The 26,214-nt window shown below is 44.0% G+C and overlaps 1 protein-coding gene across 1 annotated transcript in view; it reads left to right on the plus strand.

Annotated features, from left to right (window-relative positions):
• Positions 1–16,843, plus strand: part of RAB10 (RAB10, member RAS oncogene family) — an 88,296-nt gene extending 71,453 nt beyond the window's left edge. The window contains exons 4-6 of the mRNA XM_007532598.3: positions 7,640–7,729; positions 8,737–8,838; positions 14,358–16,843. Of these exons, the coding sequence (XP_007532660.1) occupies positions 7,640–7,729; positions 8,737–8,838; positions 14,358–14,441 (276 nt within the window). The 3' untranslated portion in view covers positions 14,442–16,843. The remainder of the gene's footprint in view (positions 1–7,639; positions 7,730–8,736; positions 8,839–14,357) is intronic.
• The last annotated feature ends 9,371 nt before the right edge of the window (positions 16,844–26,214 follow it).

Below are 26,214 nucleotides of genomic sequence, written 5' to 3' on the forward strand. Positions count from 1 at the left end.
TTTATCTTACTGGATAGAGACAGAGAAATTGAGAGGGAAAGGCGAGATAGAAGAAGAGAGACACCTGTAGCACTGCTTTACCCTTCTTGAAGCTTGCCCCCTGCAGGTGGAGAGTGGGGACTTGAATCCAGGTCCTTGTGCATTATAACATGTGCTCAACCAGGTGTGCCGCCACCCAGCCCCTAACTTTTTTTTTAAACACATTGCTGTGGAATGAGCCCAAGTCTTCTTTTCATGCCCAGTACTGCTGAGCCACCTTCTGGCACAATTTTTATTGAGTTTTTGTTTGAGAGAGAGAGAGAAACACTGCTCCAGCCTGTGCAACGCTTTCTTGATACTGTAATTGGTGCTCTTCTTGTATATGCCAGGCTTGAGTAAAGCTTGAGCTACCTAAGTTGATTTTTTTTTTATATTATTTCTTTATTGGGGAATTAATGTTTTACGTTCAACAGTAAATACAATAGTTTGTACATACATAACATTCCCCAGTTTCCCATATAACAATACAACCCCCACTAGGTCCTCTGTCATCCAGTTAATTCTTTTTATTGAATGAGTAAGTTGTTTTCAGCAGTAATTCCTTACATTTATTTTTATGTTCTACAATCATGTTATTTCTAGGCATTCTGAAAGACACGTGATGTTAGAAACTTAAGAAAATTATGTCTTATCATAAGATTAAAGGTGTTAATTTTACTGAATTGTGAGTCAAAGTATGTCTGTGTCTGTGCTATAGCAGAAGTAACTTGTTGGAATTACTTTTAGTATTTTAACTTGTTACTTTCTATACTTTGTAACTGAGACTAACACTTAGCCAGTTTTGGTTGGATACATGAAAAGATGCAGCTTTTCCATTGCTAAAGCAAATCTTCAAGGAGAAACTTATAAGTAATTTATACAGATATATTGCAATGTTGTTCCAATAATGGTTCTCTTGTTCTGTGACATCAACTGGGTGTCCTAAAGTTCAGTTTCGTTTCTTTTCTCTTTCTTTCTTTCTTTCTTTCTTTCTTTCTTTCTTTCTTTCTTTCTTTCTTTCTTTTCTCCAGGGTTATCACTGGTGCTTGGTGCTTACACTGTGAATCCACTGCTCCTGGAGGCTATTTTTTCTCCTTTTTGTTGCCCTTGTTATTGTTGTTGATGTTGGATATGACAGAGAAATGGAGAGAAGAGGGGAAGACAGGAGGAGAGAAAGACACCTGCAGACCTGCTTCACCGCTTGTGAAGTGACCCCCCTTTAGGTGGGGAGGCCAGGGCTTGAACCGGGATCCTTGTGCCAGTCCCTGTGCTTTGAGCCATGTGCACTCAACCTGCTGTGGTACCCCCGACCCTTAGTTCAGTTTCTGACACTTAACTATGGAGTCTAGTGCCATGCTCCCAAGGTTTAAAGAACTCAGTCCCCCCAAACTGTCCTCCTTCCAAGGAGTAAAACCTGCCCTACTTTGAAGGAAGTAAAGCTGCCTTTACTTCCTGCCAATTTGGGGTTCTCATCACCCTCTTTTAGATTAAAAGTTTGCTAGACAGGGGGTTGGGTGGTAGAGCAGCGGGTTAAGTGCAGGTGGTGCAAAGCGCAAGGACCGGCATAAGGATCCCGGTTCAAGCCCCCAGCTCCCCACCTGCAGGGGAGTCACTTCACAGGTGGTGAAGCAGGTCTGCAGGTGTCTATCTTTCTCTCCCCCTCTCTGTCTTCTCCTCTCTCCATTTCTCTCTCTCCTATCCAACAACGACATCAATAACAACAATAACTACAACAGTAAAACAACAAGGGGAATAAATAAATATAAAAAATTAATAAAAAAAGAAAACTCAAAAAGCGCTGTGCTCATAACAGTATCTGGGGGTCAGCTAAGCAGAGGAGATGCCTGGGTCTTGGAGACTGCTTGCCTTGTCGCCAACCTCCAGTTCCCCAGCTTCATGTTGCAGCTTTAATCTAGACTTCATTACATAGGTGTAGTTAATTACACATTACCCTTAGTGGTTCTACTTAATCTTTAACCCCTTGGGAAGAGGGGGAGAGCTGATAGATAGTTCAGCCCTCTGACCCCAGTGGGAAGCTGTGAGGAGTCACTCATTAGCATAAAAACGGCCTGTTACGAATAATAAAAGATATCCTGTTACTCAGATTATGTAAAGTGCCAGGAATGGGGGCAAAGACCCAGTGTGTGTGTGTGTGTGTGTGTGCGCGCGCGCGCGCGCGTTTTTTTTTTTTTTCCCCCCCCTCCAGGGTTATTGCTGGGGCTCGGTGCCTGCACTGTGAATCCACTGCTCCTGGAGGCTACTTTTTCCCTTTAGTTGCCTTTGTTGTTGTTACTATTATTGTTGTTATTGCTGTCATTAGGTAGGACAGAGAGAAATCAAGAGAGGAGGGGAAGATAGAGGGGGAGAGGACAGATAGACACCTGCAGATCTGCTTCACCACTTGTAAAGCGACCCCCCTGCAAGTGGGGAGCCGGGGGCTCGTACCGGAATCCTCACACTGGTCCTTGTCCTTGTGCTTTGCACCATGTGTGCTTAACCTGATGTGCTACCACCTGCCCCACCCCAATGGTTTTTTTTATTATACTGCAAGCATATACACTTCTCTTGGTAGGCTGAATCACTCACATGCTACCCAGTGCAAGCTAAGGTACATCCAGCCAGTGAAATGCCCAAAGGGGTGGTAGGAGCAACATGCTTCTCACCTTTAGCATAAAGTTAATTTGTGATGGCATAGGAAACTTGCTCATAGTTAACTCATAAATCAGTACACTTTAATGATCCAGTAGAAAGATTGTCGCTGTTTACAAACATGCTGTCATGTATGTTATCGTGTCGCCTAACTTGGGAATGTCAGAGTGTGTGTGGGCAAGCGTGTCTGAATAAAGTGCTATTTACATGAGCCGCAGCGCCCTGCGAACCAGAGATGATCGCGCCGGCCTTGTCGGGATATCTCGGCACGTATCAGCGCCCTGCGGCCCAGAGATGATCGTGCCTGCCTTGTCGGGATCTCTTGGCACCTATCAGCGCCCTGCCGCCCAGAGATAATCGCACCTGCCTTGTCGGGATCTCTCAGCACGTATCAGCGCACTGCGACCCAGAGATGAGTGCACCTGCCATGTCAGGATCTCTTGGCACCTATCAGCGCCCTGCCGCCCAGAGATGATCGCGCCTGCCTTGTTGGGATCTCTCGGCACGTATCAGCGCCCCTGCTGCCCAGAGATGAGCGCGCCTGCCTTGTCAGGATCTCTCAGCACCTATCAGCACCCTGCCGCCCAGAGATGAGTGCGCCTGCCTTGTCAGGATCTCTCGGCACGTATCAGAAACCACGTGCAGGAAGCAGATGTCCCAGGCCCTCACTAAGCCACGCGTATGGGGGCCAAGTAGAAACTATTCCCAAACTGCTGTTAGGACAGACACCAGTTTCATTTTGTCATTGATTTCAGAATGTAGTATTTTCACTCTGACTTTGCCTTGAATTATGTTAGGATTCTAAATATAATTTTGTCTTAGAAAAGATAGAAAGCATTACCTCCAAAAATGATGTGATTGTGCTTTTCACATAAAACTGTTATGATGGGGAGTCGGGCGGTAGCGCAGCGGGTTAAGCACATGTGGCGCAAAGTGCAAGGACCGGCGTAAGGATCCCAGTTCAAGCCCTCAGCTCTCCACCTGCAAGGGAGTAGCTTCACAGGTGATGAAGCAGGTCTGCAGGTGTCTGTCTTTCTCTCCCCTTCTCTGTCTCCCCTCCTCTCCTGATTTCTCTCTGTCCTATCCAACAATAACAACAATGATAAAACAAGGGCAACAAAAAGGGGAAAAATGGTCTCCAGGAGCAGTGGATTCGTGGTGCAGGCACTGGAGCCCCAACAATAAAATTCTGATGGAGTTTGAGAGTGCAGTAATAACAGCCAGTTCATTAGGTATTCCCATGGAGTGACAGCTGAAACTGCTTGGCTGTATTAAAAACCCTAAGAATAACTCATAGTACTTTTTTTTTAAATAAATTTTATTTATTGGATAGAGATGGCCAGAAATTGAGAGGGCAGGGGGAAGATAGAGACACCTACAACACTGCTTCACCACTTGCAAAGCTTTCCCCCTGCAGGTGGGGACTGGGGGCTCGAACCTGGATCCTTGTGCACTGTAACATGTGTGCACAACCAGGTATGCTACCACCCAGCCCCCATAGTACCCTTTTTGTAACCCACGTTTATTTTTTTCTCTCACTGTCTGTTAAAGGGATAGGGAGAGCAACCATCTCCACACTGCTCAGATTATATGAGCTATGAAATGATTCAGAGAAAAAAAAAAAGCACTTGAAGATAGAGAAGCAATCTTGTACTGTTTCCTAAAACTATGCTTCTGTAAGGCTTTAGTCATAGATGTGGTATATATTTTAATTGTCAAACGAGTCCAGGCTGTGACACTCACTCCCTGTAGAGCAGACACACTGCCATGAACAAGAACCCAGGCTCAAGCCCCAGGTCCCCGTCTCGGGGTGACAAGGGAAGGAGCTTCAGGAGTTGTAGTGTTGCAGGTGTCTTTTCTTCTCTCTCTTTTTTTCTTCTAAATTTCTCTCTAAAAAGGGGGTGGAGTGGGGAACAATAGCTGCCAGGAGCAGCGGATTCATCGTGCCAGTACCAAGCTTCAGTAATAACCCTGGCGGATTCATCGTGCCAGTACCAAGCTTCAGTAATAACCCTGGCGGATTCATCGTGCCAGTACCAAGCTTCAGTAATAACCCTGGCGGATTCATCGTGCCAGTACCAAGCTTCAGTAATAACCCTGGCGGATTCATCGTGCCAGTACCAAGCTTCAGTAATAACCCTGGCGGATTCATCGTGCCAGTACCAAGCTTCAGTAATAACCCTGGCGGATTCATCGTGCCAGTACCAAGCTTCAGTATTAACCCTGGCGGATTCATCGTGCCAGTACCAAGCTTCAGTAATAACCCTGGCGGATTCATCGTGCCAGTACCAAGCTTCAGTAATAACCCTGGCGGATTCATCGTGCCAGTACCAAGCTTCAGTATTAACCCTGGCGGATTCATCGTGCCAGTACCAAGCTTCAGTAATAACCCTGGCGGATTCATCGTGCCAGTACCAAGCTTCAGTAATAACCCTGGCGGATTCATCGTGCCAGTACCAAGCTTCAGTAATAACCCTGGCGGATTCATCGTGCCAGTACCAAGCTTCAGTAATAACCCTGGCGGATTCATCGTGCCAGTACCAAGCTTCAGTAATAACCCTGGCGGATTCATCGTGCCAGTACCAAGCTTCAGTATTAACCCTGGCGGATTCATCGTGCCAGTACCAAGCTTCAGTAATAACCCTGGCGGATTCATCGTGCCAGTACCAAGCTTCAGTAATAACCCTGGCAGCAAGCAAAAATATAAAACTGAAGGAAGAAATGGTTTTCCATGCGAGCCAGGAGATAGCACAGTGGGTAAAGTGTTGAACCCCCAAACGTGAGGTCCCAGGTTCAAAGGTTCAATCTCTGGCATCGCATATGGAGTGATGCTTTGGTTCTCTGTGGCATCAAGTAATTTTGTTGAATTAGTAGTCATTCCATACTTAGGCAACCCAACTCCTATGTTCTTTTGGAACTTTACTAGACTCTAGAGATGCTGTGAGAACAAGAGAAATCATCCCCTATGTAATGTTAAGAAATAAAGGAATGCAGCTGGGCAGTGGCACCCCCGGTTAAGTGCAGACAGTACTATGCACAGGGATAAGCACAAGGACCAGGGTTAGAGCCCCAACTCCCCATCTGCAGGGGGGATGCTTCACGAACGCTGAAGTAGACCTGTAGGTATTTAGCCTTCTCTCTCCCTCTCTTATCCCCCCCCCCCCCCACCGTCTCAGTTTCTGTCTATCCTATGGAATGAAAAGAAAAGAAAAAAGGGGAAAGGCCACCAGAAGCGGTGGATTCGTAGCGCCGACACCAAATCCCAGCGATAACCCTGGAGGCCAAAAAAGAAAAGAAATAGAAATTACAACCCTTTTAGTGTGTGAATCAAACATTAAAAATCCTAGCATAAACAAGGAGGGGGGCAAGAAGAATTCTATTTATTATGTATTTATTCCCTTTTGTTGCCCTTGTTGTTTTATTGTTGTAGTTATTATTGTTGTCATTGTTGGATAGGACAGAGAGAAATGGAGAGAGGAGGGGAAGACAGGGGGAGAGAAAGATAGACACCTGCAGACCTGCTTCACCACTTGAAGCCACTCCCCTGCAGGTGGGGAGCTGGGGGTTTGAACTGGGATCCTTACACTGGTCCTTGCACTTTGCACCACGTGCGCTTAACCCGCTGTGCTACCGCCCGACTCCCGAAGAATTCTATTTAAACTGAGACCTGAAAAGGTGCATAAAAGTTACCCAAATAAGGGTGGGGCCGATGGAAAGGTTCTAAGAGATTGTAACTAAAGACAGATCAAATCTCAAATTACTTTTAATATCCAAAGAACATTGCTGCTTTGGCTGTAGGAGTAGAAAGGTGAGCTAATTTATAGATACTTTTTCTCATTCCATGGGTTGCTCAGTACCAGCACTGTGTATGAATCCACTGCTCCTGGAGGCCTTTTTTTTCTTTTTCTTCTTATTTCTTTATTATTGGATAGGAAAGAGAGAAATTGAGGGAGATGGGGAAGATAGAGATGGGCAGAGAAAGATAGACACCTGTAGACCTGCTTTACCACTTGGGAAGTGACACCTCCCCCCGCCCCCACAGGTGAGAAAGCAGGGGCTTGAACTGAGATCCTTGTGCTTTGTACTATGTGCTGACACGTTACTGCCCCCCCCACCTCATTCTTATGATTGTTGGTATCTGCCTTTGCAAGCACCATTTAATGGTCTTGGCATACTTGTCAAAAATAGAATAAGGGAGTCAGGAGGTAGCAAAGCGGGTTAAGCGCACATGGCGCAAAGCACAAGGACTAGCGTAAGGATCCTGGTTTGAGCCCCTGGCTCCTCACCTGCAAGGGAATCTCTTCATAAGCGATGAAGCAGGTCTGCAGGTGTCTTTCTCCTTCTGTCTGTCTTCCCCATCTCTCTCCATTTCTCTCTGTCCTATCTAACAACGACGATATCAGTGACAACAACAGTAAAAAAAAAACAAAAAAACAAGGGCAACAAAAGGGAAAATAAATAAATATTAAAAGAATAGAATAATACACATTATCTCAAATTCTGACCCAGCTTGGATCTAGATGATCTAATGTAGGAGATTTCAGATTCAAATCTTTTGTCTGTATCTTCTAGAGGTTAGATGGTCAACTGGGGAGTGATAGTGAGAGCTGGGGTAGGGGGGTATATTTCATAGGAATGTGTAATAAGAATTATACTTACGTGGTCCGGGAGGTGGCGCAGTGATAAAGCTTTGGTCTCTGAAGCATGAGGTCCCAAATTGATCCCCGGCAGCACGTGTGCCAGAGTGATGTCTGGTTCTTTCTCTCTCCTCCTATCTTTCTCATAAATAAAATCTAAAAATATATATATATATATTTCATGGTAACTTAAGAACCTGTGTTGGCTTTTCCCATGAGGTGATGTCATGGTTGTACTTCAGAGTGTCTACATTACCGTAATATATGCAGTCGCTTTTAGAGAACTTAGCTACAACCATGGTAGCGTATACAGTTACATCTTTATTCCATTGTAGCACGCCAATGAAGATGTGGAAAGAATGTTACTGGGAAACAAGTGTGACATGGATGATAAAAGAGTTGTCCCTAAAGGAAAAGGAGAGCAGGTAAAGAGTGCTGGATGAAAGGAGGACTGCTGCTTTCTTGGGAAGGTGACGCTACTGCATTTGCTTGTGTCCACAGTGGCGGTGGAATGCCCAGAGCCAGTCGTATGACTTACTTAAAGACTACAAATCTTGTTCTTTCAGCTATCTCTGTGGCTGCTATGTTTTTCAATATTTTAAGTTCAAATGGCATAATGGTTTGACAATCAAACTTTAGCTTGATGAACAGAAAAATTGGATACTGCTTGAGTTGTTTTGATCTTCTCCAAAATATATCACTCACTTGCGAAAAATCAGAAGTAAACTCCACGAGTGGGAAATTTCTTTCACTATAATTACTATTCTTTTTTCTTTTTTTTTTTTTTTCCTCCAGGGTTACTGCTGGAGCTCGGTGCCTGCACCACGCATCCACTGCTCCTGGAGGCTACTTTCCCGCCTTTTGTTGCCCTTGTTGTTTTATCATTGTTGTGGTTATTATTATTGTTATTAATATCATCATTGTTGGATAGGACAGAGAGAAATGGAGAGAGGAGGGGAAGACAGACGGGGGAGAGAAAGACAGACACCTGCAGACCTGCTTCACTGCCTGTCCAGGATCCTTACTCTGGCCCTTGCACTTTACACCATGTGTGTTTAACCCACTATGCTACTGCCCAGCCCCCATTATTATTATTTCTTAAAGGTCTCAGCTTTTAAAAAGATGTTAGCTGTTTGGTTCAGTACAGTGACTCACTTGAAGGTGCCCTGTTCAGCCATGAGAGTGGCCGAGGTTTGAGCCTGCCCCCCCCCCCATGTTGAAGGAAACTCAGAGCTGTGGTCATTTCTTTCTCTTCCTCCCCCCACCCCATCTTAAGAGAACTTGATTTTTTGAGCTCTAGTTAAAATAATGTTTATTTGTATATAATCTTGTTGAGAGTGCTGCCTTAGGATAATATTAGTATTTTCTCCAAGTTCTAGATCATTTGGCAAGCCATACTTAATAATTTTATGATATTTTGCTTCTTTTTTAGATTGCAAGGGAGCATGGTATTAGGTTTTTCGAGACTAGTGCAAAAGCAAATATAAACATTGAAAAGGCGTTCCTTACATTAGCTGAAGATATCCTCCGAAAGGTAAGCTTCTATTTTTACTTACTATTTAGGTATTTAAATGTTAAACAATTAAATACTTAATATTTTCTTTCTTTTTTTTTTATAAATTTATTTCTTTATTGGGGAATTAATGTTTTACATTCAACAGTAAATACAATAGTTTGCATAACATTCCCCAGTTTCCCATTTAACAATACAACCCCCACTATGTCATTTATCATCCTTCATGGACCTGTATTCTCCCCACCCACCCACCCCAGAGTCTTTTACTTGGGTGCAATATACCAATTCCATTTCAGGTTCTATTTGTGTTTTCGTTTCTGATCTTGTTTTTCAACTTCTGCCTGAGAGTGAGATCATCCCATATTCATCCTTCTGTTTTTGACTTATTTCACTCAACATGATTTTTTCAAGGTCCATCCAAGATCGGCTGAAAACGGTAAAGTCACCATTTTTTACAGCTGAATAGTATTCCATTGTGTATATATACCACAACTTGCTCAGCCACTCATCTATTGTTGGACACCTGGGTTGCTTCCAGGTTTTGGCTATTACAAATTGTGCTGCCAAGAACATATGTGTACACAGATCTTTTTGGATGGATGTGTTGGGTTCCTTAGGATATATCCCCAGGAGAGGAATTGCAGGGTCATAGGGTAGGTCCATTTCTAGCCTTCTGAGAGTTCTCCGGACTGTTCTCCACAGAGGTTGGACCAATTGACATTCCCACCAGCAGTGCAGGAGGGTTCCTTTGACCCCACACCCTCTCCAGCATTTGCTGCTGTTACCTTTTCTGATGTATGACATTCTCACAGGAGTGAAGTGATATCTCATTGTTGTCTTGATTTGCATTTCTCTGACAATCAAAGACTTGGAGCATTTTTTCATGTGTTTCTCGGCCTTTTGGATCTCTTCTATGGTGAATATTCTGTCCAAGTCCTCCCCCCATTTTTGGATGGGGTTATTTGTTGTCTTGTTGTTGAGTCTGGCAAGCTCTTTATATATGTTGGTTATTAAACTCTTATCTGATGTATGACATGTAAAGATCTTCTCCCATTCTGTGAGGGGTCTCTTGGTTTGGGTAGTGGTTTCTTTTGCTGTGCAGAAGCTTTTTAATTTGATGTAGTCCCATAGGTTTATACTTGCCTTAGTCTTCTTTGTAATTGGATTCGTTTCATTGAAAATGTCTTTAAAATTTATGCGGAAAAGAGTTCTGCCAATATTTTCCTCTAAGTATCTGATAGTTTGTGGTCTAACATCCAAGTCCTTGATCCACTTGGAGTTTACTTTTGTATTTGGTGAAATACAGTGATTCAGTTTCATTCTTCTGCATGTTTCAACCCATTGTTTCCAACACCATTTGTTGAAGAGACTCTGCTTTCCCCATGTAATAGTCTGGGCCCCTTTGTCAAAGACTAGATGTCCATAGGTGTGGGGCCTCATTTCTGAGCTCTCAGTTCAATTCCACTGGTCAGTGTGTCTATTCATGTTCCAGTACCAAGCAGTTTTGATGACAATGGCCCTATAATACAGTTTGAGATCTGGGAGTGTGATGCCTCCAGTTCTGTTCTTTTTTCTCAAGATTGTTTTGGCAATTCTAGGTCTTTTCTGGTTCCAGATAAACATTTGTAGCATTTTTTCTATTCTCCTAAAAAATGTGCTTGGGATCTTGATGGGGATAGCATTAAATTTGTAGATGGCTCTGGGTAATATATTCATTTTGATGATTTTAATTCTTCCAACCCATGAACATGGAATATCTTTCCACTTCTTTGTGTCTTTTTCAATTTCTTTGAGTAGTGACTCATAATTTTCAGTATACAAGTCTTTCACTTCCTTGGTTAGGTTTACTCCTAGATATTTTATTGTTTTTGTTGCTATAGTAAAAGGAATTGATTTCTGGATTTCAATTTCTTCTAACTTAGTGTTTGCATAGAGGAATGCCACTGACTTTTGAATGTTAATTTTGTAGCCTGACACCTTACTGTATTGCCTGATGATTTCCAAAAGCTTCCTGCTGGATTCCTTAGGTTTTTCCATGTATACTATCATGTCCTCTGCAAATAAGGAGAGTTTGACATCTTCTCTTCCAATCTGTATCCCTTGAATTCCTTGCTCCTGCCTGATTGCTATGGCAAGAACTTCCAACACTATGTTGAATAGTAATGGTGATAGTAGGCAGCCCTGTCTAGTACCTGATCTGAGGGGAAATGCTTCCAGTTTTTCACCATTGAGTATGATGTTGGCTGCAGGTTTGCTATATATAGACTCCACTATCTTCAGGAATTTTCCATCTATTCCCATTTTTTGTAGTGTTTTGATCATAAAGGGATGTTGTATTTTGTCAAAGGCTTTCTCTGCATCTATTGATATGACCATGTGGCTTTTGGTCTTGCTTTTGTTGATGTGGTGGATCACATTGATTGTAAATAGTTAATATTTTCTAAAGCATTTATTTGCATACAAACTTGAATTTGTAATGTTAATATATAAATTACACTGTAGGGCTTTCCTTTTGAGGGTTGTGTGTGTGTGTGTGTGTGTGTGTGTGTGTGTGTGTGTAATTTTTTTAGTTGGGTTTGGGTGATAGAGTTCCTAAAAGTCTGCCCATGTCCAATATCTAGTCCTCCAAAGTAAAGCGGGGGGTGTAGAGAGACATGTAGACATCTGCTCATTCTCCGGCACCCAGGTTCATATTCCTCTTTCTGGCTTGTCCTGTCCCTGCTGTTGTGGCTTTTCTGCTTTTGTCACATACCCTTTGTGGTGTACGTAGCTTCTCTTGTTATTTAAGATGTAACTCTGTTATCTAGTTACAGCTGCAGAGCCAGCATCCTTCTGTATAGTCGACTCTTAGACACCCCACTAAAGGGCCTGGATATGTTATATCCTGAATAAAGTCCATGTACATTTTACTACAATAGAGCAAAACAAATACTGAAATGTGATCTCAGGCAATTCAGTTTAATCTCAGGTTACTTTCTGGTCTTACTTGGAATCCCAAAAAGAGTTCAGAGTAAATCCTAAATAAAAGTTGAATCTTTCCGCTCTGCAAACATCCTGAATGTTTGGGGGGGGGGGGGGGCGGCGGCTGGGTTATCAGAAAAGTCATGGCACATTTTTGCATAGGAAAACATACATAATTTCTTTGTTTAGTGCAGTGTCAGGACCTCAGGCATGATATGGCAAGAACTTAGCCTTCTGAGCCATTCCAGGCCCCTCAAGTTTGTGTTTTTAGTTAAATGAAGGGAATGATAGGAACAAGGAAAGGAATTTTTCTCTAGGCACTTGGTATTTCAGAGGTTGGTGAGTCCGAGAGGAAAATGATTTCAGTGGTCATAGGATTTAGCAGAATGTTTACTGAGACTTTGTGCTCTTCCTCTTTTTGTGCTTACTGGGTTTGGCATTTTGTGATAATCTGTTTGTACTGTATTTCTTGATCTAGACTGTTTTGGCTTTGGGAATGTGTGTGGTTTTTTTTCCTTTTCTTTTTCTTTCTTTTTTTTTTAAATTTTATTTATTCCCTTTTGTTGCCCTTGTTTTATTGTTGTAGTTATTCATGTCATTTTTGTTGGCTAGGACACAGAGAAATGGACAGGGGAGGGGAAGACGGGGAGAGAAAGACACCTGCTTCACCACTTATGAAGTGACTCCCCTGCAGGTGGGGAGCTTGGGGCTCGAACTGGGATCCTTACGCTGGTCCTTGCACTTTGCATCATATGCGCTTAACCTGCTGCGCTACCACCTGACTCCCTCTTTTTTTTTTTTTTTTTTTTCTTTTACCAGAGCACTGCTCAATGCTCAGCTCTGGCTTACAATAGTATAGAAGATTGAACCCGGGGCTTTGGAGTCTTAGGCATGAAAGTCATATATAACCATCATGCTATAACCCCCACCCCTGTCTTAGCATCTTGAAAAACTAGTGCTGTGTAGTCATTATATCATCTGTATCCTAGTGAGGTGGATCTTCCTTGTAATACTACAGATTAGAAAGCATAGAGGCAGAACTTGTAGACATACACATTGCCCCCTTCAGGGGGGAAGCTTCCTGAGTGATGGAGCAGTGCTGTGGGTATCTCTTTTTCCAAGTGTTGAGTCGTATCACCTTGTCAAATAAATAATGAAGAGGGGCTGGGCGATGGCATACTTGCTTGAGCACGTACACTGTGCACAGGGCTGGGGTTGAGCCCCTGCTCCCTCCCCACTGCAGAGTGGATACTTCACGAATGGTGAAGCATGTCTACAGGTGTCTCTCTTGCTCTTTAATTTCCTCTCCACTCTCAACTTCTCTCTTAAATAAATATGATCCATGGCAAGAAAAGAAACATATCAAATACAATTAAAAGGGGGGCCAGGCAGTGGCACACCTGGTCAAATGCACACACTACCACAATTAAAAGACAAGAATGCAGAAGTAGAGCTCTGTCTAGGGTCCTCCCCAGGTAAGCAGGCCTAATATAAGGTAGCATTTTCTGCTTCCATGTACACACAGAAACACACACACACAATCTTTTGATGTTGTAAAGTTCTAACTTAAACCACCAAGTGTAGTAGGCTGGAAGACAGCTCACCCTGTACTAGAGTGCACACTTTACCATGTGCAAGGAACCCAGATATAAGCCTCCACCACTGCATAGGAACTCCTGCATGAGGAAGCTTCAATATTTATGTTGGGGAAATAACACAAATTCTACCGCTATGCATTCTGCTCCATCCTTTTGTTCTCTTAATCCATTTTATTATATCATAGTTGACACTGTCTTTTTAAAACTATGATACAGTCAGGGGAGATAGCAAAGTGGTTATGCAAAGTGACTCCCATTCCTGAATCTAAGTCCCAGGGTTCAATCCCCGACGCCACCATAAGCCAGAGCAGAGCAGTGCTCTGGTAAAAATAAAACAAAATGAAATAGAAAAAGAAAAAAATAAGCCGTTGACACACAGTGGTAAATGCTGTATCTCAAAAGGCAAGCGGCTGTGGTCCGGGAGGTGGCACAGTGATAAAGCTTTGGACTCTCAAGCATGAGGTCCTGAGTTCGATCCCCAGCAGCACATGTGGCAGAGTGATGTCTGGTTCTTTCTCTCTCCTCCTATCTTTCTCATTAATAAGTAAATAAAATCTTATTAAAAAAAAAAAAAGAATCAACTTCAAAAAAAAAAAGGTAAGTGGCTGTACAGAGAAGATGCCTCACCTCTTCAGAGTTAGACTTCACTGGGCATTGCTTCTCTGCATGTGCTGAGTACTGGGGTAGGGAGTGACTAACCTTGAATTCAAGTGCTGTGGTAGAGAAGATTTCAGAAACTCTAAAGTGGATGCCAGGAGGCACCTAGACATTTCCAAGCTAGGAACTAGCAAGTAAAATGAAGATACAACAACAAAACACCAGTCGACTTTGCAGGGGAAATTTGGGGGTGGGGCCTAGCTCACGTGATTGTAGTTGCATTTTGTTGAATTAACATTTAAGAGACTATTTCTGTTGACTCTTGATCGATGCCCCACAGTGTTTTTCTCATGGCGCATTTTCTCTCTTTGTTTGTTCCAGACGCCTGTGAAAGAGCCCAACAGTGAAAATGTGGACATCAGCAGTGGGGGAGGTGCCGCAGGCTGGAAGAGCAAGTGCTGCTGAGCCCTCCTGTCCCATCCCTTCCATCCGTCCCCTCCGTCAGTCGCCACCCGTCATCCTGTTTCCTCCTCTAACTACAAAATAAACCACTCTGTCCATTTTTAACTCAACAGATATTTTTGTTCCTCATCTTAACTATCCAGTTCACCTATTGTATGTGTCCTTTCATCTGTGGCTGCTTGCTGAATTTATAATTTTCCTCAAACAGAAAAATGTAAAGAGAAATCATGTCTGTGACTTCATTTTTAAGTGTTCTTGCTCAGCTCACCACTGCACTTCCGTTGTATTATAGTCCAGTTCTTATCAACATTGAACCTAGAGCAATCATTTCATCTCTACTCTGCAAATTGTATAAGAATAAAAATTAGAATTAACAATTTTATTTTGTACACCAGTGGAATTTTCTGTCATGGATATGGATAATGTGCTTGAGTCCCTAGAGTCTATAGACATGCTAGCAAAAGAAACAAAAGCCAGGAAAACACTCGTTTCCGCCTTGAAGATGTAAATGGGGTTAATTTTGTCCTGTGCCTTACGTGGAAAGGAACTTCTTTGGTTTCCCTTTTTTGTTTTGGTGGAAGCATGTGCGGGAGAAATATCATCCGAACATAAACCATTAAGATGTTTGTGATTTGCTTGACGTTAAGTTTCAGAGTAACTAATCGGAGGACAAAGGATAATGTAGAAATAATTCTTTTGGTTTGCTGAGTCTCGTTTTAAGTGGCCTCGATAGTAAAACTACTCCTGCCGCCAGTCCTTCTCCTTGGCCACTTCTCCCTTGTGTCTTGTCTTCCTGCATGCTGCTTTATTTGCTTTCCCTGCCGCACCATCCCAGGTGTGGGTTATTTAAAAATGAAAGGGGCAAACTAGTAGGTTTGTCAAGTTTAACATAAAGCACTGATTTAACTTGCTAATTAAACTGAAAGAAATTCTGAATTGCTGACCATCATACATCAGTTAATTGTACTTTCCCCTCATTTTTTTCTCTCCCCTGAAACTGCCCCAGGTCCCTGCGTTTGCTGTCTTATTTCATGTCCCCTTCTCCTTCCCTCTGTTCTCTTCCTTGTCTGTTCATGGAGTTTATGAAATGGAAGAGTTAATTGCATGCACTAGTGTTTGGAGGGTGTTGTGGTTTGTCTAATTAGATAAATAGCCTGTTCACTTTCCTAGACTAAATCTCTTGCCCTAAATTTGAGTAGTCTCCATTTTGGCAACTCCTCTAGCAGCTTGGTAGCCCAGTAAAGGTGGTCATTTTATAAAAAGAAGGAAGGAGGAGTAAACGTTATCAGCGTGTTTGCCAAATGTATTGAAATCTGGCCTTCGAAGAACACATTTTCAGTGTTAAGTTGTCTTTACCTTAAGATTTAAAAATACTTGAGAATATTAATTCTAAGTCAATTTCCCTTTGGAAAACTTGTATTACCATGGATTTGGGGAAAGGACAAAAAAAAAAAACTTATGTAAAGATAAAATCTCTAGCTGTCTCTAACCTTGTCCTTTTTCTCCACTTTATGTTTCTAGATTTGCTTCATTGCTTCTTTAGGATAGCGTAAGTTACGTTCACTCTGCTGCTAGCATCCTAAGATGATACCTTTGTAGAAATAATTGTGAATAGCATGATTCATTTCTAACAGAGGCTGAGTTTAGGACAGCAGCTTCCATTGAAAAGTCTGTGTCGTGGGTAGCATATCAGTGTCCTCGTGGCCGATCACTTAAACCACACAGGAACGTATCTGCTGTGAACATCCACGGATTCTTCAGATAGTGCCCTAAAAGCGATTTTATATGCCTCACTGTTGGTCTTGGGTTTTCCCCTCACTTGACTTTATCGTTGTTTACTACTAGTAAAAGCAGCATTGCCAAATAATTCCTAATTTTCCAATAAATAATAATAATGAAATGATGTTAAGCTTCTCAGAAAGTTTAGGTTAAACCTACTGTTAGATTAATTTTAAATGTGTTTGTTGCTTCCCTTTATCTGGAATGTGGCAATAACTTTTTTTTTAAAAAAAAAAACCCTCTTTAATCCTTATTCAATTCAGTGACTTAAGGTTTGAGAGCTAAACACTGGGATTTTTGGGTAACAGACTGACAGTTTTGTTTGCATAATTATAATTGGCATTGTACATAGAAAGGATATGGCTACCTTTTGTTAAATCTGCACTTTCTAGATATCAAAAAAAAAAGGGAAAATGGAGTATAAATCAATTTTTGTATAACCTGTTTGAAACATGAGTTTTATTTGCTTAATATTAGGGCTTTGCCCCTTTTTCTGTAAGTCTCTTGGGATCCTCTGTAGAAGCTGTTCTCATTAAACACCAAACAGTTAAGTCCCTTCTCTGGTACTAGCTACAAATTCGGTTTCATATTCTACTTAACAATTTAAATAAACTGAAATATTTCTAGATGGTCTACTTCTGTTCATATAAAAACAAAACTTGATTTCCAACTGTGTGGCTTGATTTTCTTTTATTTCTGGAGTTGAAGATGGAGGGTTGCTTCAGAAAATAAAGCAGCAAACTTGGAGGGGCAGAAATAGCTTTCTCAGTCTGCCGGGGACTGGGAAGGTCATTTCAAGAGCCACTTTTGGTGAGAAACTGCACTACAGGTAGGGTTGCCCGTCAGACACTGAGAAGACCATCCTGCAGTCGAGACCATGTCTTCATCGGCCCCAGCGGTCTACCTGGTGTGCCTGGTGTGCCACAGACCAACTGCCTCCAAGGCAGCCTGGTGTTACCGGGGGACTAACATTTATTGCCAGGAAGATTATCGTGTCAGAAGGGTGAGGTTTGTGGAGGTTTTCTCATAACCAGCCAAGTACGTGGTCCAGATTCTAAGTGCTGTGCTAGTAGAAGCCCACCTGCATTGGTGAGCATGGTTGAGGGTGCTTTTTGAGGGACGGGGCTGTGAATTGGCCCTCAGACACGTACTTGATTGGCTGGAGCGCTGGCAGCTTTCTTAGGAAGACTAAGAGCAAATCAGAAACAGACAACTGTGGGAGCAACCAGCAGTTCAGCTGGGCAGTGTGGCAGCCAGCAGTCTGAATAGAAAGCCCTTGAGAGTGGGGAGCAATGTTGGAGCAAAACCTGTGTGGATGGGCTGAAAGAGGGTGAACTGACATACAGGAAGTTGTTGCATTACTGCAGAATTAACCATCAGGGTGATGCTACGGGCGAAAACGAGTATTAGTGAGCCTCATATTAACCCTAAGAGCCCTCTTATGTGTCTTCCGCAGAAACCTGGCCTGGATTCTTTGGAGTCATGCCATCAACAAACCGATGAAGTTAAAAACAAGTTTAAAAGAACATTTTGTGGGGGCTGGGCAGTAGTGCACCGGGTTAAGCACACATGGTGCCAAGTGCAAGGACCAGAGAGTAAGGATCCCGGTTCAAGTCCCTGGCTCCCACCTGCTGGGAGGTCACTTTACAAGTGCTAAAACAGGTCTGCAGGTGTCTTTACCCCTCTCTTCCCCTCTTGATTTCTCTCTGCCCTATCCAACAACAGCAGCAGTAATAACAAGGGCAACAAAGTGGGAAAAAGGCTGCCAGGAGCAGTGGAGTCATAGTGCAGGCACTGAGCCTCAGCAATAACCCTGGAGGCAAAAAAAAAAAAAAAAGTTTCACTGCCAGATGGTGATAGCGTTGGATTTTGAAGTCACACCCAGCACCAGTACCCCCCCCCCCCAATTTCATGTCACCATATCCCACTTTCTCAAAGTGAGGCCCTATGGCTTGGTTGCAATGGGGTAAATGTGCCGAGTCATCAGGCAGCTAGAGTGTGGGCAGTGAAGCAGCTAGAGTGTGGGCAGTGAAACCATTCCGCTAACTTGGGGACCCATGTGGCAGTTCTCGTGAACGTACTTAGCTTTAATTCTGTTCTCCCTCCCGTGCCGCCACCACCACCTTGCTCATTGATAATCTCGACTGTCTTTAGATTATCTTTGGGCTAAAAAGTAAACACTAGGGAGTCGGGCGGTAGTGCAGCGGCTTAAGCGCACATGGTGCAAAGCACAAGGATGGGCCTGAGGATCCCGGTTCGAGTCCCCGGCTCCCCACCTGCAGGGGAGTCGCTTCACAAGCAGTGAAGCAGGTCTGAAAGTGTCTTTGTCTTTCCCTCTCTGTCTTCCCCTCCTCTCTCTGTTTCTCTGTCCTATCTAACAATGACGACATCAATAACAACAATAAGAAAACAAGGACAACAAAAGGGAAAATAAGTTATATATATATATATATATATATATATATATATATATATATATATATATATATATATATATATTGAACACTAGACGGCTGTGTTGCATGGTTCTCAGCTTGCAAGGGTTACATGTTGAGGGAACTTTAATAATGTAGAACAGTGGTAATGTGCTATGCCGAGAGGAGAATGAGGCAGCTGGATAGAGTGTATGTCGCTGTCTAGGTGAACATGAGGTGGTTCAAAGTGTCTAGTATTTCTGTCTATAGAATCAAGAGCTGAGGCCACGAGATGACTTCGAGCAGAAGGCGTGTCTGGGCCCGGGCCTTGGCGTTCGCAGAGCCGCCGTGTTACTATGCACGAGGAGCATCATTACTGCGGCGGAGCAGTGCTGCAGGTTCAGCGTCTAGTGTCGGACAGGTGTATTCCTGTGGCATCTAGTTAAAGAACGCGACCGGCTAAGGAAAAGGTTTCTAGGAGAAAGTTACCACTAAAAGAACCCTGAGTGGAGGTGAGTTGGAGACAGCAAAGTCGCCATGCAAAAGACATTCATGCCTGAGGTTTGGGGCCCCGTGTTTAATCTCCAGCACCACCATAAGCCAGAACTGAGCGGTCCTCTGGCTAGAAAAATAGTAAAACTGGTGAACAAATCTGTTTATAAAAGGAGAACATGTAAGGTGAAAATACCCCCTAATGCAAGTTAAATGAAAGGTATATAAATCTGTGTGACTCAATGAATGTCAGTGAGGTACCGTGTTATGGAATAGTTTACTGCTTCTTAACAGAAAGGTAGTTAACAGTCTCATTAGATTCTGAGATGGAATCAATTGTTCTTTTAATGGAAGCTTAGAGAGTAGTGGACCCAGGATTCAGATCTCCAGTAGGGGCCTGAAGTGTAGAGTTTGCCTGTTAAAAGGCCCCTCTGCTTCAGATGTCCAGGTGGCAAGGTCAACACTGCTGTGAAAACGAGAGAGCTCAAAGGAGAGGCCCTTTCACTCTGCTGCTTCCAGAAAAACAGCTCTGAAGGCCGATGCTAAGTGAGCAGCTCTTCCTCCACCTGCGCTCCCTGGGGTGATGCGACACGTGGGGGGCTGCGGAGCAGGGCTGCTGTCCTGTGGGCTGCCTCCCTGCAGAAGTGACTGCACCCACCTGTCAGGCTCTTTGTGATTCCCTCAGATTCATCGACACAAATTAGGCCCCGTTTTACCCCAACAGGCCACTGCAGTGTTACATAGGATGTTGTGTGTGTGTGTGTAGGGGGGGTGTTTGTTTGACTGATTTTAGTAGGAGGGAATTTTTACATTTTTATTCGTTTCATGATTGTTTTTATCAGTAATTTAGTCATGATCTACAAAAGTACAAGGTAACAGGTCCAGTTATGCGCCATTCCCACCACCAGAGTTCTGGGTCCCCATCCCCTGCGTTGGAAATGGCAGTATTTCTTCTCTCGAGGTCACAGATACGGGTTTATTATTTCTATAACTATATATTTTTACCCATTTTCCCCCTATGGTCCTAGGTTCCTTTCTAAGTCAAACTTACACCTGCTACTACTTCAAAACATCTTTCCATTTTTCTTTGGTTCCTGATAGAACTAGGTTTCAGAGCCCCCCAGTCCTCTTGCCCTAACATTTCTCCCCCTTGGGGAATATGGGCCAAAATTCTTTTTGGGGTGCAGAAGGTGGGAGTTCTGGCTTCTGTAACTGCTTCTCTGCTGGACATGGACATTGGCAGGTTGATCACCCCCCCCCCAAGCCTGTCTAAATCATTTTTTTATGTGCAGTGGGTCCTGAGTTCAGTCTCCAGCATTTCATGTGCCAGAGTGATACTCAGGTTCTTTCTCACCTGTTAATAAATCTTTAAAAAAATATCCAGTGGGTTTGGGAGACAGCACAGTGGTTCTGCAAAAACCTTTCATGCCTGAGGCTCTCTGGTCCAGTCCCCAGCACCACCATAAATCAGAGCTGAGCAGTGCTCTGAGAAACACAAAACAAAGAGGTCAGTTTGAACATACATTTAGCTCCACAGGTTCATAATGTCACATGTATAGTCACACCAATTGACCCCTGTTGGAGGCCCGGGAAACCCCTCACTCAACCCGTTCCCCTCACTAGCAAATGAACAAATCAGATTGACCTTGATTCTCTCTGCAGATGCCACCACGGAGTCACTGCAGTGAACAGAATATACCACTTGGCAGAAAGGTCACCTCAAATTGAAGGCATCTCAGTTCCCCAAATTCCTGACTTGCCTAAAAGCAAGAGCTCAAAAGAACACAATTATCACAAATACACCCTAAGGAACAACTCTAATCTTTTCTTGGAGCGATCTGAAAATATCCAAATACAATGTTACAAAATCTTCCTCTCTCCCTTCTGAGGGTCCATTTATCTTTCCAAAAACAAAAAATTTTGTTTGATCCCTTTTCTCCCTACCCTCCTTCTAAGAAACCCTTTGTTCGCTGAGACGTGTCTCTGCCCTTCGTCACCCACTGTGGAGATACTGTGGGTTCATCACAGTATAAACCAGTGTTAAATTAAAAAAGGGACAGCACATAAATCCATGTTTTAGGAGGCACATTCTTCTGTGAGCTCCCAGACACAGAATGAATAGAAATCTGCCTCTCGCTTGCTGATCTGTCTTTTGTTGGTTCGATTTATATGTCCTGAAATCTTGAACCTTCTGGCATGCTGGTGAATCCCTCCATGGGAACATCAAGAATCCAGGACAAGCTAACCGGTAACAGGTGGAGAAAGGCTTTGTTTCTTACCAACAGTAGAAATGAGATGAAGAATTCCCACAAAGCTGTGACTGACCTGTACTCTCCTGCAGTCTCTCAGACACTGACAAGTCCAGTCTCACAAAGTGGAATCCCAACGAAATGGAAACCCAGACTTTCATGGACCTTCTGACCATTAAAACAATAGTTCCTGTGGGGAAGCCACACAAAAAAACTATAAAAGAAGGAAATCAGACTTTGAGGTTGGGGGTGTCACACATGGGGTTGACCTCATACTTGGTTTATCTAAGGCCCTGGGTTCAATCCTCATCACCCATTTTTTAAAAAAGCCAGCACAAGGATCCCCACCTGCAGGGGGGTCGCTTCACAAGCGGTGAAGCAGGTCTGCAGGTGTCTGTCTCTCTTCCCCTCTCTGTCTTCCCCTCCTCTCTCCATTTCTCTCTGTCCTATCCAACAATGACAGCAACAATAAACAAGGGCAGCAAAAGGGGAAAAAAATGGCCTCCAGGAGCAGCAGATTCACAGTGCAGGCACTGAACCCAGCAAAATCCCTGGATGTAAAAAAAAAAAAAAAATTGGGAGTCGGGCTGTAGCGCAGCGGGTTAAGCGCAGGTGGCGCAAAGCACAAGGACCGGCATAAGGATCCCGGTTCGAACCCCGGCTCCCCACCTGCAGGGGAGTCGCTTCACAAGCGGTGAAGCAGGTCTGCAGGTGTCTAGCTTTCTCTCCTCCTCTCTGTCTTCCCCTCCTCTCTCCATTTCTCTCTGTCCTATCCAACAACGACAACAACAATAATAACTACAATAATAAAACAGGACAACAAAAGGGAATAAACAAATAAAACAAATATTTAAAAAAAAATTAAAAGGCAAAACTAGCGGGCAGGGGTAGATAGCATAGTGGTTATACAAAGAGACTCATATCTGAAGCTCCAAAGTCCTAGGTTCAATCCCCCAAACCACCATAAACCAGAGCTGAGCAATGCTCTGGTAAAAAATTAATAATAGTAAATGACAGAACTAAACCATACTGCAGAGGTGATATACTATAAAGAATGTCGGGGGCTGGGCAGTAGCACAGTGGGTTAAGGGCACATGGTGCGAAGCGCAAGGATGGGCTTGAGGATCCTGGTTCAAGCCCCCCGGCTCCCCACCTGCAGGGGAGTCGCTTCACAGGCAGTGAAGCAGGTCTGTAGGTGTCTGCCTTTCATTCGCCCTCTCTGTCTTCCCCTCCTCTCTCCATTTCTCTCTGTCCTGTCCAACAACCACAACAAGGGCAACAAAAATGGGAAAAATAGCCTCCAGGAGCAGTGGATTTGTTGTGCTGGCACCAAGCCCCAGTGATAACCCTGGAGGCAAAAAAAAAAAAAAAAAAAAAAAAAGAATGTCAGTGGTCCAGGAGGTGGCACAGTGGGTAAAGCATTGTACTCTCAAGCATGAGGTCCTGGGTTCGATCCCTGGCAGCACATGTACCAGAGTGATGTCTGGCTCTTTGTCTGTCCTCCTATCTTTCTTATTAATAAATAAATAAAATCTTTTTTTTTTTTTTTTTTTACCAGAGTACTCATCAGCTCTGGTTTACAGTGGTGCAGGGAATTGAACCTGGGACTTTTAAGCCTCAGGAATGACAGTCTGTTTGCATAACCATTATGCTATCTACCTCTGCCCAATAAATAAAATCTTAAAAAACAAAAAACAAAGGATGTCAAAGAAATGATTAAGGTGGGGTGGGAGGAATGGGTGACCTAGGTTCAAGCCCCTGCTTCCCACCAGCAAGGGAAATGCTTCATGGTGAAGGAGCAGGGCTGCAGGCCTCTGTCTCTCTCTCTCTTTCCCCCTCCCTCCCTCCCTCCCTCCCTCCTACTCATTTTATTGGATAGGAGAGAGAAATTGAGAGAAGTGGGGGAGATAGAGAAGGAGAGAGAAAGACACCTGCAGACCTGCGTCACTGCTTGTGAAGCCACCTCCTGAGGGTGGGGAGCCGGGGGCTCCACCTGAGATCCTTGCTCTGGTCCCTAGGCTTACTATGTGTGCTTAACCTAGTGCACCACCACCGGATCCCTCCTCTCTGTCTCTGTCTTTCCTTCCCTCTCAATTTCTCTCCATCTCTATAAAAAAAAAGAAGAAAGAAAAGAAAAGAAAAAAAAAAAGACCATCAGGAGCACTGGATTAGCCAAATAAATGCTTTTAAAAATAGAAGGAAAGGAAGGAAAGGAAAATAAAAAGGAGGAGGAGAGGGAGTGCTGAGTATGTGTGTGTGGGGGGGAGGGGGACAGATTATGACTGGTGGGGAGCTGGGAAGAGCTCCCAGGACAGCCCAGGCCTCTCTCTGGCACAGGTGGTGCTGCCTGTGCTTGTGTGTTTAATTCTTTAAAAAAAAAAAAAAAAAAGCCTTCCTTTGGTAGCCAGTTTTCTGACTGTCCTTTGTCTTCTTTTACAACCTTTCCTGTCCCTGGTTAGGCGTGTGCCCTGGCCTGTCCTTCTCGAGCCTGTCCCCACCATTGTCACACGTAGGGGACAATTAGCATAGGGCCTGCAGACGTGTTAAACACCCTCGTCAGGACTTCAGACGTTAGGCTACCGCTCACCCTGCAGGGCAGCTGCCTCACCACACACACACCCCAGGTTCAGGCCGGACCCAGAGTGTTCAAACCAGATGCTGGGAATTGAGCTGGGAACCTAAGGCACTCAGTCTGATTCCCAGCCACCCCACTTCACTTTTGTGCACTTGTATTTATTTTGAATCAAAAGGCAATATCAAGTATAACTTAAAAAGAAGATTAGAATTTTACAGTTTAAAAAGATGATACCATTTCCTTTGGGGCAAAATAGATGGGGTTGGGAATGAGTATACTTAGAGAAGAGGTGAAGGAACTCAGGAATGGTTTCGCTCATATGTGGAGTCTAGAGAATTGAAACTCAGGAACTTGCAAGGGAAAAAAAAAAGGCAGAAGTAAACTGTCTCTAAGATTGAGCACTACGGTGGCTGCTCTTGGGGTGGGGAGCAGTGTGCAACTATACTCTTGTGATCTTATGGTCTTGTAAACCACTGTTAAACCACTACTAAAAAATTAAATAAGGTGGTCCGGGAGGTGGTGCAGTGGATAAAGCATTAGATTCTCAAGCATGAGGTCCCAAGTTCAATCCCCGGCAGCACACGTACCAGAATGATATCTGGTTCTTTCTCTCTCTCCTCCTATCTTTCACATTAATAAATAAAATCGTTTAAAAAATTAAATAAGCAAATACATAATAATAAAATTCAAACCCATGTGTGGGGAGATGGCTCACCTGGTAGAGTGCACACTTTGCTGTGTGTAAGGACTGTTTTTTTTTTTTCTTTTCCCTCCAGGGTTATTGCTGGGCTCGGTGCCTGCACCATGAATCCACCGCTCCTGGAGGCCATTTTTCCCCCTCTTGTTGCCCTTGTTGCAGCCTCGTTGTGGTTATTATCATTGCCATTGTTGAAGCTATTCGTTGTTGGATAGGACAGAGAGAAACGGAGAGAGGAGGGGAAGACAGAAGGGGAGAGAAAGACAGACACCTGCAGACCTGCTTCAGTGTCTGTGAAGCGACTCCCCTGCAGGTGGGGAGCCGGGGTTCGAACCGGGATCCTTACGCCGGTCCTTGCGCTTTGCACCACATGCGCTTAACCCGCTGCGCCACTGCCCGACCCCCCAGGACTGTTTTTTAAATATTTATTAATTTATTCCCTTTTGTTGCCCTTGTTGTTTTATTGTTGTAGTTATTATTGTTGTCATCATTGTTGGATAGGACAGAGAGAAATGGAGAGAGGAGGGGAAGACAGAGAGGGGGAGAGAAAGATAAACACCTGCAGACCTGATTCACTGCTGGTAAAGCAACCCCCCTGCAGGTGAGGAGCCGGGAGCTCAAACTGGGATCCTTACACTGGTCCTTGCACTTTGCGCCACCTGGGCTTAACTCCCTGTGCTACCACATGACTCCCTGCAAGGACTGGGTTTGAGCCCCACTGTGCACCAGGGGTGCTTCAGGGGCAGCAAATGAGTGCTGAGGTGTCTCCTCTCTCTCTCTCTGTGTTTCTCCTTCCCACCCCGATTCTGCAACCTATGATTGAGGGGGAAAGAAAGAACCCAGGAACCTTGGAATCCCGAAGACATAAAGTCCCAGTAAAAAAAGAAAAAAAAAATTCCGTGTCAAAAATAAATCAATCAATCAGCCAGCCCAGGTGCTGGTGAGGGGGCCCAGCTTACATACATGAGGCCCAGGGTTCCAACCCAGGCCCTCACAGAAAGCAAGACACAAATGAGTAGAGCTTCATAGTGTAGAGCAGTGCTCCGGTTTCTCTCACACACAAACACCCACAGTAAAATAATTAATTGAATAAAATGCCAGCCCAGGTCTAGTCCCCTGACTCCCACCAGACCCTGGAGGAGGACGTGACTGGCTCCTGTGGCTCCCCCTCCCTGGAGGTAGACCAGAAAGTTCCAGAAACTCAGTCCAATGTCAGCAGTCTCCCCGCATAATTCCAAACTCACAGTACTCTGACCTCTTTGGGGTGTGGACAAGCTCTAGATAATAAGTAGAGTCACTGGGCCACCATGCGGCCATCTCTGGGAACTGCATTTTTTTCTACCTCCACAGAGCCCATGGGTCTGAGACCCCAGAATGGAAAAGCAATGGTAAACGCAAAAACCAGTCTGCCAACCCCACTAAAATGGCAACCAGAGCAGTTTTAAATAGAAACCCACAATGGGGGAGGCTCCCCCTGCAGGGGAGTCGCTTCACAGGCGGTGAAGCAGGTCTGCAGGTGTCTCTCTTTCCCACTCTTGTCTTCCCCTCCTCTCTCCATTTCTCTCTGTCC

The sequence above is a fragment of the Erinaceus europaeus genome, chromosome 3 (assembly GCF_950295315.1).
Source record: "Erinaceus europaeus chromosome 3, mEriEur2.1, whole genome shotgun sequence".
NCBI lineage: Eukaryota > Metazoa > Chordata > Mammalia > Eulipotyphla > Erinaceidae > Erinaceus > Erinaceus europaeus.